This window comes from Hemitrygon akajei, chromosome 17 (genome assembly GCF_048418815.1).
Source record: "Hemitrygon akajei chromosome 17, sHemAka1.3, whole genome shotgun sequence".
NCBI lineage: Eukaryota > Metazoa > Chordata > Chondrichthyes > Myliobatiformes > Dasyatidae > Hemitrygon > Hemitrygon akajei.
Genome location: NC_133140.1, coordinates 61,731,936 through 61,746,618, shown reverse-complemented (window position 1 = coordinate 61,746,618; position 14,683 = coordinate 61,731,936). Strand labels below are relative to the sequence as shown.

The window sequence follows — 14,683 nt, the reverse complement described above, 5'->3', positions numbered from 1 at the left end:
TCAGGTGCACTTCAGAAGATCCTTTCTAGTAAAGTTTCATACTTTTATCAATGGTATAAAATTTAATCTAAAAAGGTTGATTGTTGATATCTTTGCACGTCTGTTGCTAATTCTATCATTTCAGTCATAAAATATTATTTCTCTGTCTTTAATCATGAATTTGCCCTGGGAAAAAATTGTCTGGGGTCTCAAAACAAATAGATTCATGAGTTAGCAAAGGTACACCTTGTGAGTGATGTATATTGAATTTTTCATCATTTTCAATGAATTAAAAGTAGCCACACCTTGAAAATGCATCTGTACTTCAGTATGGAGTTTAAGAGTTCTAAAGGACCAAATATATTAGTATTTGGATAGACGGGGACTGATTGATGCACCATCAATAACTCACGCTGAGACGTAGGAAGCGAGGTATCGGCTTTTATTGACTGGAAGAATGAACAACACTACATCCTGGGGAATGAGGCAGAGCAACAGGCCACAGTCGCCTTTATACAGGGGTCCGTGGGAGGAGCCACAGGAGCAGTCCAGACAGGTATATCTAGTTCACCACATTCACCCCCCCCCCTTTGTTTTAAAAGAGTCCCCAAGTATATTTACAGGTTAAGTCTATCAGGTGGTCGAATCTTTCGCTGCGATCTACGTAGCTCCGGCTGCAATTGCACAGGTGCCGGAGGTGGTGATGGCACAGGTGCCGGAGACGGAGAGTGGGCTGGTTCTGTCCCAACTGGAGGTGTCAGGGATCCCTCGCGTGTGTGCGAGGCCCCCGGAATAGACGTATACGAGATGCCCGGTACATGAGCGTCGTGAGGAGTCTGGGTGTGGCACGGTGTGCGCGGTGTCACCTCGGGTACAGGGTTCATAGTTACCGTGGAGTGTACGGGGTAGTGGTCTGCTGCTCCGGCGGGCGCCAGGTCGCGGACAGAGACCGTGTCCTCCCGCCCATCAGGCAAGACCACGTAGGCATACTGGGGATTAGCATGCAGGAGGTGAACCCTCTCGACCAGCGGGGAGTATTTATTACTCCTCACATGTTTATGTAGCAGCACTGGCCCCGGGGATGTCAGCCAAACTGGTAGGGTGGTCCCAGTGACAGACTTCCTGGGAAAAGAGAATAGGCGTTCATGAGGGGTAGCATTAGTGGACGTACACAACAGGGAGCGGATAGAGTGGAGTGCCTCAGGGAGGACCTCCTGCCATCGGGAGACCGGCAACCCTTTTGACTTAAGGGCTAAAAGTGTGGCCTTCCACACTGTGGCATTCTCCCTCTCCACCTGTCCGTTCCCCCGGGGATTATAACTCGTGGTTCGACTAGTAGCAATGCCCCTAGCTAGCAGGAACCGGCGCAACTCGTCATGTCTCAGCGTGAGTTATTGATGGTGCATCAATTTTATTGACTGGAAGAATGAACACTACATCCTGGGGAACGAGGCAGAGCAACAGCCCACAGTCGCCTTTATACAGGGGTCTGTGGGAGGAGCCACAGGAGCAGTCAGCAGGGGTCTGTGGGAGGAGCCACAGGAGCAGTCCAGACATGTATATCTAGTTCACCACACTGATTAAGGACAGTCAGCATGGCTTCCTGCATGGTAAGTCATGTTTAACCAACCTTATAGATTTTTTCAAGGAAGTTACCAGGAAAGTAGATGAAGGCAAGGCAGTGGATGTTGTCTACTTGCACTTCAGTAAGGCTTTTGAAAAGGTTCCGCATGGGAGGCTGGTCAGGAAGGTTCAGTTGTTTGGCATTCAGGATTAGGTAGTAAATTGGATTAGACATTGGCTTTATGGGAGAAGCCAGGAAGTGGTAGTAGAGGGTTGCCTCTCTGACTGGAGGCCTGTGACTAGTGGTGTGCTGCGGGGATCGGTGTTGGGTCTTTTGTTACTTCTCATCCGTATCAATGATCTGGAAGAAAATGTGGTTAACTGGATCAACAAATTTGTGGATGACACCAAGATTAGGGGTGTGTTGAGGAAGGCTATCATGGCTAACAGAGGGATATCTATTAACTGGGTAAATGGGCTAAAAAATGGCAGATGAAATTTAATGCAGACAAGTGTACTTCAGTAGGACCAACCAGGGTAGGTCTTACACAGTGGAAAGTTCAAATTAAGTTCAAAGCTGACAAATGTTATAATTTGAATGTTAAACTTGGCAATGGTCCTTCTTTTCTGCTGCCTCTGATCTGTTAAATAGTTAAAATTGTGATCCAGATAGGTGGGTAGAGCATATCTCAGCATGTAAGTGTTCAGCAAATTATTTGTTTTGATTCCCCAAGCAAATTTTGCCCAGGGTAAATTCATGATTACAGATACCAAAGATTAAAGAACCTGTTGCGGGTAGTGCTTTAGAACTTTTCAACTCTAAAAATTAGGTTTTATATTTTGGAAGTGGCAGGTTTCAATAATATTAAGGCATTCAAGAAAGTTACTTACCAATACTTTTTTTAACTAATTACTTGAGGTCAATCTGACTGACATATTTTCTCATACAAAGAAACATCAAGGGTAACTAATGATGAATAACAGCTAGTCCTGATAAGAATCATTGATATGACACATGAGTTCCATTTCTTTCTCTACAGGTGCTGCCTGATTTGTTGACTATTTACAGTATTTTGTGTTTTTATTTTAAATTACCAGCAGCTAAAATTTATTTGCTTTTCACTGAATAACAGCTGCTCTTTTTGTATTCACTTTCAAAAAACCTAGATGTGGGATATATTGTGAATGGTTGAGCACTTGATCATCATGTCAAAGATCTTACTGTAAAAATGACTTTGGTTCCATAGTTAGTCAATGTTAATTTATTAGCTAACAGTGGATCTCAAAGCTGAAAGTATCATACAGTGCGGCATGCTGAAGGTCAGTGCAAAGATCATAAGATTGTTGTGGCTGTTTGACCAGAGCTGGACACTGAGATGAAAACAGACTTCTTCAGCATAGTTCATTTTGTTGGTCTCTTTTTCACAAAGTGATGATATTGCTGATATTTTACCAACAAATGATCCATGTGAATAAGCATGAGAAATAACAAAAATTTTTGTAACTTTTTAGAATCATTACTGGAATTTGGTTGTGGATTCCTTGGCAAATTGTAATTGTGTGCTTGTTCTCCCTTAAGGTCATCTTTAAGATTAAGCTAAAGCTGGCTAGCTCACTACCTAATCATCTAGGACTCTTGGAGGTGTTTCCTTATTAAATGCAGTAAAAATTAATAACTAGTTCCATCAAAGGAGACACCTCGAGCTCCGGCCTTGGCTATTAAGTTGGACAGATTGAAATCTCAAGAACTGAGTTAGCAGACCATAATAGTATCCAATAAACCAACTATTTAATACTTACAATTATGAATGGAAGTAATTTGTTAACTGTGCAGCTTAAGTACCTGATTCTTTATTTCTGCAATGTCATTCAGAACTTTATTCAGTTCTAAGAGTCGACATATTTATTATTCTCCTTACTCTTATTTAGAAGAGTTGCTCTGGATTACGTTCTGATACCTAGTTGTATGTGGGCAGTAATGTACTGATGTTACTACTTGGATAACTATCCATTTTAGACCACACTGGATTTAAACTTATTTAAGCCAATTTGCAGTACCTAGAATGAGAAGCAGAATAGAACCCGGATTACCCTTACCCATCACAATGGAGAGGATCCTCGACCCGGATGAGAGGAGAAAAAGGCAGATAATCAAGTATACGCCGCAGTACTCTTCTTCCAGCTTTTCATTCCAGCCAACAAGATAGAAACAGAATCAGGTTTATTATCACTGACATATGTTGTGCAATTTGTTTTTTTTACAGCACCAGTACAATGCAATACATAAAAATTACTAGAAATTACAATAAGAATATATTTTAAAAATAAATAAATAGTGCAAAAACAGAGAAAATAGTGATGTAGCACTCATGGATCAATCAGAAATCTGATGGTGGAGGGGAAGAAGCTGTTTCTAAAACATTGTGTGTGCGTATTCAATCTTCTGTTCCTCGTCTTTGATGGTAGTAGTGAGACGAGGGCATGCCGTGGATGGTAAGGTACTTCATAATGGATGCCACTTCTTGAGGCATTGCCTTTTGAAAATATCATTGATGGCGGGGAGGCTAGTGCCCAAGAGAGAGCTGGCTGAGTTTACAATCCTTTTTTCTGATTCTGTGGATTGGCACCTCCATACCAGACACTGTTGCAACCGGTCAGAATGCTCACCCCAGTGCATCTGTAAAAATTTGCGAAGAGCATTCAGTGACATACCAACTCTCCTCAAGTTGAAATATAGCCACTGGCATGCCTTCTTAATTGTATCAATATGTTGGGCCCAAGACAGATGTTCAAAGATGTTGACAACCAGGAACTTGAAGCTGCTCACCCAATAAGAATTGCTGTGTGTTCCCCTGATTTCTTATTCCTGAAATATACAAACATGGGAAAATCTGGTATATAAAAGGTGTATAAATGAAGCGGAAATACAATCAATGGTTGGCATTTATATGGTGTCTTTAATTAGTTTATAAAAAAATCCCGAAGAGTTACTGTTTTGGCTAAACAACTCAAGGCCTTTCCGTAAACTGTTATTAAACAGAATTTCACAATTGATTTTTGACAACAGATAATATCAAATGAATAAAAGCTTGAGGAAAGTGCTCACTTTTAAGCAGTGTATTAAAGAAAGAAGGGGGGAATGTGTGAGAATGTAACCTTAGCCATCAACAATTGAGCAACTGGGAATCTAGAACTGGCAGTGGATATTATTCTCAGAAGCATGAATAAATGATGACACAAACAGCAATAAAAATGCCAAGAAGGGATTTAAAAATAATGATGGCAAACAATTAAAGGCCTGTCAGTTATGTCATCCTCTCCATTTTATTGAAATATTTTCAAATTGCCCAAAATCAAGTTTTTGATAAACTGTAATCTTCTCAGGTTTAATATTATTAACATTTCTAGTCCTTGCCACAGGGTATCATCAAGAACAATTTCATACCCATCCCTTACTAATTTGTCCATTTTGAACTCAACTATTTAAAACTTGAATGTCCTTTATCAATGGAGGCAGATTCATATCTCTGACATGAAAGTAAATTAACCAGTACTTGTTCTTTTGACAATATGTGATTGAGAATCAACTTAGTTCAAACTAAATCATATTTGCAGCCACTTCTAAGTCAAATCATGCAAAGTAAGACATTCGAATAAATATTAGGGTTGCAGGTCATGAGATACCCAAGCAACCTTGATGCAATTTCCCTATGAGCGATGTGTCTCACATGATGATTTTGTTCCTCATTCAGTCGTCTTGTCCAGGGGTACTCATTATAGGGACTATAATCTCTTAGTGAAAACCAGAGGGTAAAAAAAAAGCTTAATTCTCAATCATGCTAAGTCTAAGTTTTGGTTTTTATTCTACCAACCCATATATGTTGAATGTGAAATTTAAATACTCATTGTATTTACATTTTTCAATGATGTTTCCTATTCCAATCAACTCATCTCATTTGGCATTGTTGCCTTTATGGTGTTGTAAAAATATTGGAATTGGCCAATGCTGAGAAAGCATTTCAGGAAAAGGCAGGATAAAGACAGAAAGATGCAGCATAATGTGAATGTGTTTGAGGGAGAATAAATTAGAATAGGTACAATTATTTTGTGTTAGAAAGCTCAATTTTTGATAGTCCAAGAGCAATCGATAAAACATAATTTTTCAATTTAGAAATTGGAATATAAAATTCCAGATAAAAGAAATAAATGGATATTTGTACACATCATCAGTTAATCCACATTAATGTAAGTATTATTAGAGCCAGAAAAGGCATAACATATTAATTCACTAGGCAATGGAAACAGTAGCATAAAGGAAATTTAATATACTTGCATTCATGGAAATTAGCTGAGAGGAGATTAAATCGGGATTTTTAACAGGCATAAGTAGGGATCTTTAATGTGCTTTAGCTTAGAAAAACTAAAATTTCTTTTACCTGAGCAATCTATAGTGAGGAGGTCATCAGTTTAAAGTTATCCAAAGAGCGAAGGGAATAGTTAAGAAATTTTAGAGCACAGAATATCTAGTATTCCTATCAGATCAGCTAGCATTTGTGATGAGAGAATGTTAATGTTAAAGGTGGGTGATGACCTAATATCTGAATTGGTCACGGTTATCTCTTGCAAGATTCCAACATGTATTTTTGTTTCTTTTTTTCTTGCCAGATTTTAAAGCAAGTATATTAGCTAAAGAAACATGACCCCTCCCCCCTCTACTCTATCATAGCCATTATCTCTCCATGTTTTCCTTTTCTGCATCTTAAAACATGCTTGTTTTCTCACTTTTATGATAGGTCATTGACCGAAGACTGTTTTCTGCTCCAAAGTTGCCACCTGATCTGCTCAGTGCTTCTTATATTTTCTACTTTTATTTCAGATTTCCAGCAACTGCTTTGCTTCAATTAAGATGATGGATTTGGATTATTAAGTTCCACAGCTTGTTGTGCATCCCAATATTTTGTTTGATATATGGCTTGGGAACATGTTATTGTTGAGCTTTAGCAACCGGTCTGCTAGTATTTTTATTCCCACAATATTTTGAGCTATGTTTTTGACAATGGATGTCAATAGATGATTTTATAAGTCTGTAATTTAATAGCTGATTTTCCACCTCTTTATTAAAGGTGGGGCATTTTTTATTTTTGCCACACAAAATATAAATTTATTTCAATATATTGGTAAAATATTTTTGTGGTGTTAATAGAAACATTGTACTATTCACAAAATGTAAAGTAAGATTGTTATACTTTGCAGATTGTCTATATTGATTAAGATCATGGATTTATTTTTATTTACGGTGATAATTGTATAACATTCAGAATGTTGGGAAATTGACAAAGATCATTTAAACATATTAACTTAAAGATTGCTGAAGGTGTTAAAGCCTCTATTATATACATTGCAATAATGGTGTCATAAAGGGTGGTGATAAACAGAAAGATAATCTCCTACTAGATCAATTTCCTGTCCAGCAACTCCTTAATTATTTATAATTCTTGCTCAATTAATTTGAAATCTCTAATACATTGAGCAGCTGAAAAGATGTCTGATTTTTCAAAAATAGACTCACTACCTATCATGACTTACACAAATCCCCAAAAAGTTTATATTGAAATATATTTGAAAGTGCTGGCAGTTCCTGTCAAAATATATTTATTTGTGTTCACAGCTTGGAAGTCCTCACAGTACACAAGAGAACGAAATTATGTCCTTCAGAGCCAATAGTCTACTGAAACTTGAGGTAATAAAAAGTATTGCGATCTTTATTGGAACAGGTGAGAATAAATAGTATCATAATAGCATTCTGGGAATATAGTGTGTTGTCTACAAGCAGAATTAATTATGGTCATTAAGACCAGATATTCTTCAGAAAATAATCATTGTTTTATTTTGTTTTTTACAATTTTGCCCTTATACAAGATCATGTGAAAATTGTATATATTTGTAATTCTGGTGAAAATCAAATTAAGAAAATGTTAGTATTTTTAATAATTTTTCAGCCAAGAATTCAGTATTCTAAATAGGAGGAATATGATGAGAAGAATAGTTTAATTATCTTTTGACATTATTGTACCCAGAATGCCATCTGGGAAGTATTGCTTCACAGATAACGGAATTAAGTACATCATGGAAGAATGAACAAAGTTTATCAGTTACAAAAATCCTTTGTCATTCAACCATATTTCGTTGATTTGATAATTTTATAGAATAAATCAAGTGTAGTAAGAGCAATGTAATGTGGATGGAAAACCCTAATAGACTATTGATCTTGGAACAATGCTTCTCTAAGCAATGCTGCAGGAGTCAGGAAAGGTTTGAAAAAAAAAGTAAACATTTATTGGTTGGGGCCTTGTTGAATATTACCTATGGAGAAACTGCAAAATTACCCAATGAGATAAATAACCAGAATGGCTGTGTTTACTTCCACACCAGACTTGTGCTGCTGACTTTAATACACATTCTCCTCCCTCCCCTTTCTTGATCTCTCTGCCTCCATCTCTGGAGAAAAACTGTCGACCAACATCTTTTATAAATCTACCAATTCCCAAGGTTACCTTGATAATACCGCTTTCCTGTAAAAATGCTATTTCCTTTTCTCAGTTCCTTCATCTCCACCACGTATGTTCCCAGGATACATAGCACCCAAGACATCTTCAAGGAGTGGTGCCTCAGAAAGCGACGTCCATTATTAAGGACCCCCATTACCCAGGGCGTGCCCTCTTCTCATTGTTACTGTCAGGAGGGAGGTACAGAAGCCTGAAGGCACACACTCAGCGATTTAGGTACAAATTCTTCCCCTCTGCCATATGGTTGCTAAATGGACATTGAACCCTCGGACACTACCTCATTTTTAAATAAATACTTTTTCTGTTTTTGCACAATTTGAATCTATTATCTATACAGTAAGTATAGATACTTACTGTAATTTATTTATTTATTCTTTCTATATTATCATGAATTGTGCTGAACTGCTGCTGCTAAGTTAACAAATTTCGCAACACGTGCCAGTGGTAATATACCTGATTCTGCTTCTGATTCCTTTCCAGGACATGATGTCCTCCTTCTTTAAAGGGCAAGGTTTTCCTTCCACCACCATTGATACTGCCCTCAGCCACATCTCCTCCATTCCCCGAACATCCGCGCTCACCCCATCTTCCTACCTCCTTAACAATGATAGGCTTCCTCTTGTTCTTACCTACCATCCAATGAGCCTCTGCATCCAACACATCATTCTTTTCACATTTTCACATTCTCCAAAGGGATCATGCCACTAAATATATCTTAACCTCCCCACCTCTCTGCACTGGGGACCACTTCGTAGAGCACTTCAGCTCCATCCACCAAAAGTGCAACTTCCCAGTGGCCAAACATTTTAATTCCAGTTCCCATTCCTGTTCTGACATGTTGGTCCATGCCTTCCTCTTGTGCCATGATGAGGCCACCCTCTGGGTGGAGGAGCAACACTTTATATTCTGACTGGGTAGCCTCCAACCTGATGGCATAAATATCAATTTCTCCTTCTGGTAAAAAAAAATCCCTCCCCTTCCCCTCTTCTTCAATTCCCCACTCTGTACTCGTACCTCTTCTCACCTGTCTATTACCTTCCCCTGGATCCCCTCCTCCTTTCCTTTCTACCATGGTCCACTCTTCTCTCTTCCCCTTTACTTTTCCCACCCACCTGTCTTCACCTATCACTTTAGAGCTTTCCTCCTTCCCTCGCCCCCCCCATCTTTTATTCTGGTGTATTCCCCCTTCCTTTTCATTTCTGAAAAAGGTTCTTGGCCCGAAATTCAACTGTTCATACATTTCCATAGATGCTGTCTGACCTACTGAGTTCCTCCAGCATTTTGTGTGTTGCTTTGGATTTCCAGCAAATGCAGAATTTCTCATGTTTATATCAAACTATTCGCATGTCAGTGCCAGAAGAGTTTTTTTGTCTAAAGGGTACTGGCAAATAGTTTGAAATGCAAATTCAGGAAGAAATGTAGCCCATATGTGTATAAAATATAGAAGGCATACAACTCAGTAAAATCAATAGCATAGAGCAGATCTGATACAGTCATAATGGAGAGACAAGGTTGGTATGCCTCAGATGCCTTGCTTTGCAACATTTGAAAGACGGAGGAACTGAAACAATATTCTTGTAACCATGCAACTGGATAAATTCTAAGGACAATTGTTTGGGAACCAAAGTGATAGGTTGTTTTATTAAATTGCCAATATATCAAAGGTATTATCTTTATTCACTTATATATATACATACACATACACACACACTGTTGGCCCTCCTTATCCGCGGATTCAACCAACCACGGATTGGGAAAACCCGGAAGTTCTCTCTCCAACGCTCGTTGTTTGAGCATGTGCAGACTATTTTTTCTTGTTATTATTCGCTAAACAATATAGTATAACAACTATTTACATAACATTTGCATTGTATTAGGTATTATAAGTAATCTAGAAATGACTTAAAAGTACAGGCAGTCCCCAAGTTATGAATGAGTTCCACTCCTAAGTCCGTCTTTAATTCGGATTTGAAGTCGGAACAGGTGCATCCGGTATTATTTAGCGTCAGTTAGTCAAACATTTGTCTTAGTACATAGTACATATTTTACCTTTCTATGTATATAAAACACTTAAGAAACATACGTATTTCAATAATTAAACCACTGCGTGGCTTAGTAATAATTGTAGGTTTCATCGGGGCAGGGCCTTTCAAATGCTCCATTAAAATTGTTCCGATCATTGACCAACTGTAACCTAATGTTTTTCCAATGACCGATGGCGTTTCACCTCTTTCCGATTGCTTTATTACTTCCACCTTATTTTCAATTGTGATCGTGATTATTTTCGTGAACAGAAACACCGTGGATTCAGAGCTACGCCGGGTCCTAATGTCCACTGCTCTGAACAAGTTAAATAAAGTCCGGGGTTCTGTTGGGTCCTGAAGACCACCGCACTGCTTCAGGTTAAATAAGGGACTTGAGCATCCGTGATTTTTGGTATCCGTGGGGGGGTCTCAGAACCAATCCCCCACAGATAAGGACGGGTGTGTGTGTGTGTGTGTGTGTGTGTGTGTGTGTGTGTGTGTGTGTGTGTGTGTGTGTGTGTGTGTGTGTGTGTGTGTGTGTGTGTGTGTGTGTGTGTGTGTGTGTGTGTGTGTGTGTGTGTGTGTGTGTGTGTGTGTTATTCTATTAACACACAGTAATGTCAAGCATCCTTAATGTAATACATCCTTAAGTACTTCACAAGAACATAATCAGAAGAGAGGCCTAATTTAAGAAGCAAGTTCCAAAGTCTGAGTTCTGGAGGTTAAATACTTGGCTACCAGTAATGTAGAGAATGCACATTCCATGAATATCCCATGGGTTGTCATGGACTAAAGTCACTCCGGGTGAGTGTACCCCACAAAAATCATTCAGTGTCTTCCCCAACCTGCAGCCCTGGTTGAACCTAGAGATTTGAAATCTGCTGAGGGCTAGTTCAGTGGTGTTCAGGACTGGCATCCAGGCAAGAGGTCCAGGAATGATCTTCAGAAAGCCATCTCACATGCAAAGTGGTACTCTTGGACTAAACTTGAATTATTGAGGGATGCTCCACAACTGTGATAGTGCTCCGATGACATCACATCCTACAAAACCCAAGCAACATAAATGACAGCAAATTTTTGCTCCCAAAGGAGCTCAATGCCTTTTATGCTTGCTTTGACTGACAGAGCATGGAGGTACCTTCACAAGCCCCCACAACCCCCAATGACCTTGTGATGTCAGACTCTGTGGCCAACGTGAAAGTATCCTTCAGAAGGGTGAATCCATGGAAAGCATCTGGCTCAGAAGGCGTACTTGTCTGAGTACCGAAGACCTGTGTTAATTAACTGGCTAGAGTGTTTATGGACATCATCAACCTTTAATTTCGGCAGTCTAAAGTAACCATCAGTATCAAGCAGGCCTCAGTCATATTGGTGCCCAAAAAGAACGTGGTAACCTGCCTCAATAACTATTGTCCAGTTGTACTTATATGCACTGTGATAAAGTGCTTCAAGTATCTGGTCGATGAAGATGCATACATCAGGATTCTCTTCATTGACTGCAGGTTATCATTCAACACTATCATCTGCTCAAAACTCATCACTAGTTCTAGGACCTGGACATCAATACCTCCATGTGCAACTGAATCCTTGATTTCCTCACTGACAAACCCCAGTCAGTACAGATTGGCAACAAAGTTGTCCCCACACTCACTATAAGCACAAATGTACCAGAAGGATGTGTGCTTAGCCTCTTCTTTACTCACTTTATACCTATGATTGTGTGGCTAAGTATAGCTCCAATGCTGTAGTTAAGTTTGCTGATGACACCACTGTTGTTTTCCAAATCAAATGTGATGACGAATCAGCATACAGGAGGGAGACTGAAAATCTTGTTGAATGGTACCACCTATACAACCTCTCACTCAATGTCAACAAAAGCAAAGAGCTGATTATTGACTAAAGGATGAAGAAGGTAGTGGTTAATGAGAGTCCTCCTTAGGGGACCGAAGGTGAAGAGGGTCAGTAGGTTTAAATTTCTAGGCGTTATCATATCAGAGGATTGGTCCTGGGACCAGCACGTAAGTGGCATCACAAAAAAAGGCATAGCTCTACTTTCTACAATGTGCATTGATTTGGCATGTCACCAAAAACTTTGATAAACTTATATGAATGCACAGTGGAGAGAATCATAACTGGTGGCATCATGGCCTCATATGGAAACACCAATGCCCTGGAATGGTAAAGTCTAAAGAAAGTGGTGTATACAGCCCAGTTTGTCAGAGGTAAACCCCTACCCACCATTGAGCACATTTACATGAATCACTGCCACAAGAAAGCATCATTGATCATCCAGGCCATGCTTTCAACTCACTGCTAGCCTCAGATAGAAAGTACAGAAGTTGTAGGTCCCACACCACCAGGTTCAGGAACAGTTATTACCCTACAACCATCAGTCTCCTGAACTGACATGGACAACTTCACTCACCACAACTCAGAACTGATTCTCCAACAGCTTATGTTCTCGATATTTTTTAGTTGCACAATTTGTCTTCTTTTGCACCATAGGTGTTTATCAGCCTTTGCTTATGAAGAGTTTTCCATTAGTTATTTTCTATTTCTTTATTTTACTGTAAATGCCTGCAAGAAAATGAATCTCAAGTTAATATATGGTAACATTTATGTACTTTCATAATAAATTGTAGTTTCAACTTTGAAATTTGAATAGGCTGGACATTTTCTGGAGAGATGTCTGATTGATCAATAAAGATTATAAAAGGCATAGCGTTCATTATGGGAAACTTTTGCTCTTAGTAGCTGGTTTACGGGAAGGGATAAGAGATTTGGAAGGGATTTGAGGGAGGATGTTTTTCACCTAGGTTGTGGTTAAACTTGAGACCCATTGCCCAAGGTTGTGATGGAGGCAGGTACTTATGGCATTGGAAGGTATTTAGATGAGCTGTTGATAAATCACAGAATTCTAGAGGCCAAATGCTGGAAAATAGATCTGGTATATGTATTAAGGAAGAGCAGATCCAAACACAAAAAAGAAATTTGACCAGTGGTTTTGAAGGAGAAGTCAAATGAAGCAGTTGTCTTTAGTATCAAAAGCATTATCAGAATCGAATTTATGATCATTGATATATGATGTGAAATTTGTTGTTCCTTGGCTTATTGGACTGGATTGTGCTGGACCTGGCCGAGAATTATTACCTGCGATTCCTCTGCACTCGTGCTCACCTGGGCTAATTTAGCTGCCACTCTGCTGCCTTGAGTTAGACAACAACATATTACTGGTGATTAGTATTTTGGCGATGCAGTACAGAGGCCCCTGACAAGCTTTGACAGAAAGCAGAGATGGGAATGCAGCTATCAAAGTTGTCAAGAATTTTAATAGTGTTTAAAAATCCATGAGATTCACAGATTTAAAAATCTATTAAAATTTAAGCAAGTGATTTAATGAAATTAAATAATTTAATTAAACACATAAAACAAAGAAGTAGCCAAAGACACAAAGTATTTTAAAAAATTAGCACAGTTACTTCTATTTCCACTTCTAATTCCACTTAAAGTCAGTTGTTGAATATAAGTGTAAATTCCCCAACAAGTTGCTTAATATTCTACTGTTGGAATCAAAACTGGAGTTCAGCCTTTAGCATCAGTTCCTCGTGTATTTGCAGTAAATTGCAATTTCATGAGGCCTGTAAAAATCATAAAATCGTACAAATGTTAGGATATCTTTTCACTCTAATCACTGTTTTAAAACAGGACTGCTTGGCTCCAGATGTCAGTTATCTGAAGAGATCACAAGTACCTTGTAATTTTTGTGATGAACTTGGGTTACAGCCAGGCCTTGAAAAACAACTACTATTTGTGTGGCCATTGCTTTTATGCACACACACAATTGTCAGCCCTAATCTGAAAGTACCACACACCTTTGTGAGGTCCATACTGATCAGTCTGCACGTGATCACCACACTGGCACACAAAAACTTAGATCTATATCATTGTAATGCTGTCTTCATCAAAGAATAACTTTTTGATGCTTGTTCCACATTGAACATTGAAAAATAGGATTCATAAATGTTGTGAGTGAAGCTTCAATGTCACATTGGGAAACCATTAATTTGTGTCCCTTTGTGGGTCTGCTGAAGTGATTTGCTACTTTTTACTCAATGGCAAGCAAAGGTCATGAGCTGTATTGTATATTCCAACTTGGTCAGTAATCTAAAAAAATGGGCACTTTGCACATGAGAAGTATGTAAGAAATAGGAACAGGAATAGGACAAGACTAGCATGGTGGTTCAGTTGATATGACTTGTTCATTGCTGTAAGGATTGGGTGCTGTCCGTGTATGTTTGCATGTTATTCCTTTGATCATTGCTACACTTTATCCCTTTATGCATTGGAGTGGCAAAAATATTAAGAGAATTTGATGGACATATGAGGGAGAGTAAGTTGCAGGATCACCAGAAAATTTTGGGGATTCCACAGTTAATGGAGTGGACATGAGATTCTGTGGATGTGAAAGAGACATGGCGTCTCCCAGGTGCCAGGGTCTGGGACATCTCAGACTGTGTCCACCACATTCTAAATTGAGAGGATGAGTAGCCA

General features: G+C 39.0%; 1 protein-coding gene across 1 annotated transcript in view; it reads left to right on the top strand.

Moving 5' to 3' along the window:
• Positions 1 to 14,683, top strand: part of pmfbp1 (polyamine modulated factor 1 binding protein 1) — a 649,032-nt gene that overhangs the window by 271,597 nt on the left and 362,752 nt on the right. The window contains exon 8 of the mRNA XM_073070291.1: positions 7,211 to 7,282. Within this exon, the coding sequence (XP_072926392.1) occupies positions 7,211 to 7,282 (72 nt within the window). The remainder of the gene's footprint in view (positions 1 to 7,210; positions 7,283 to 14,683) is intronic.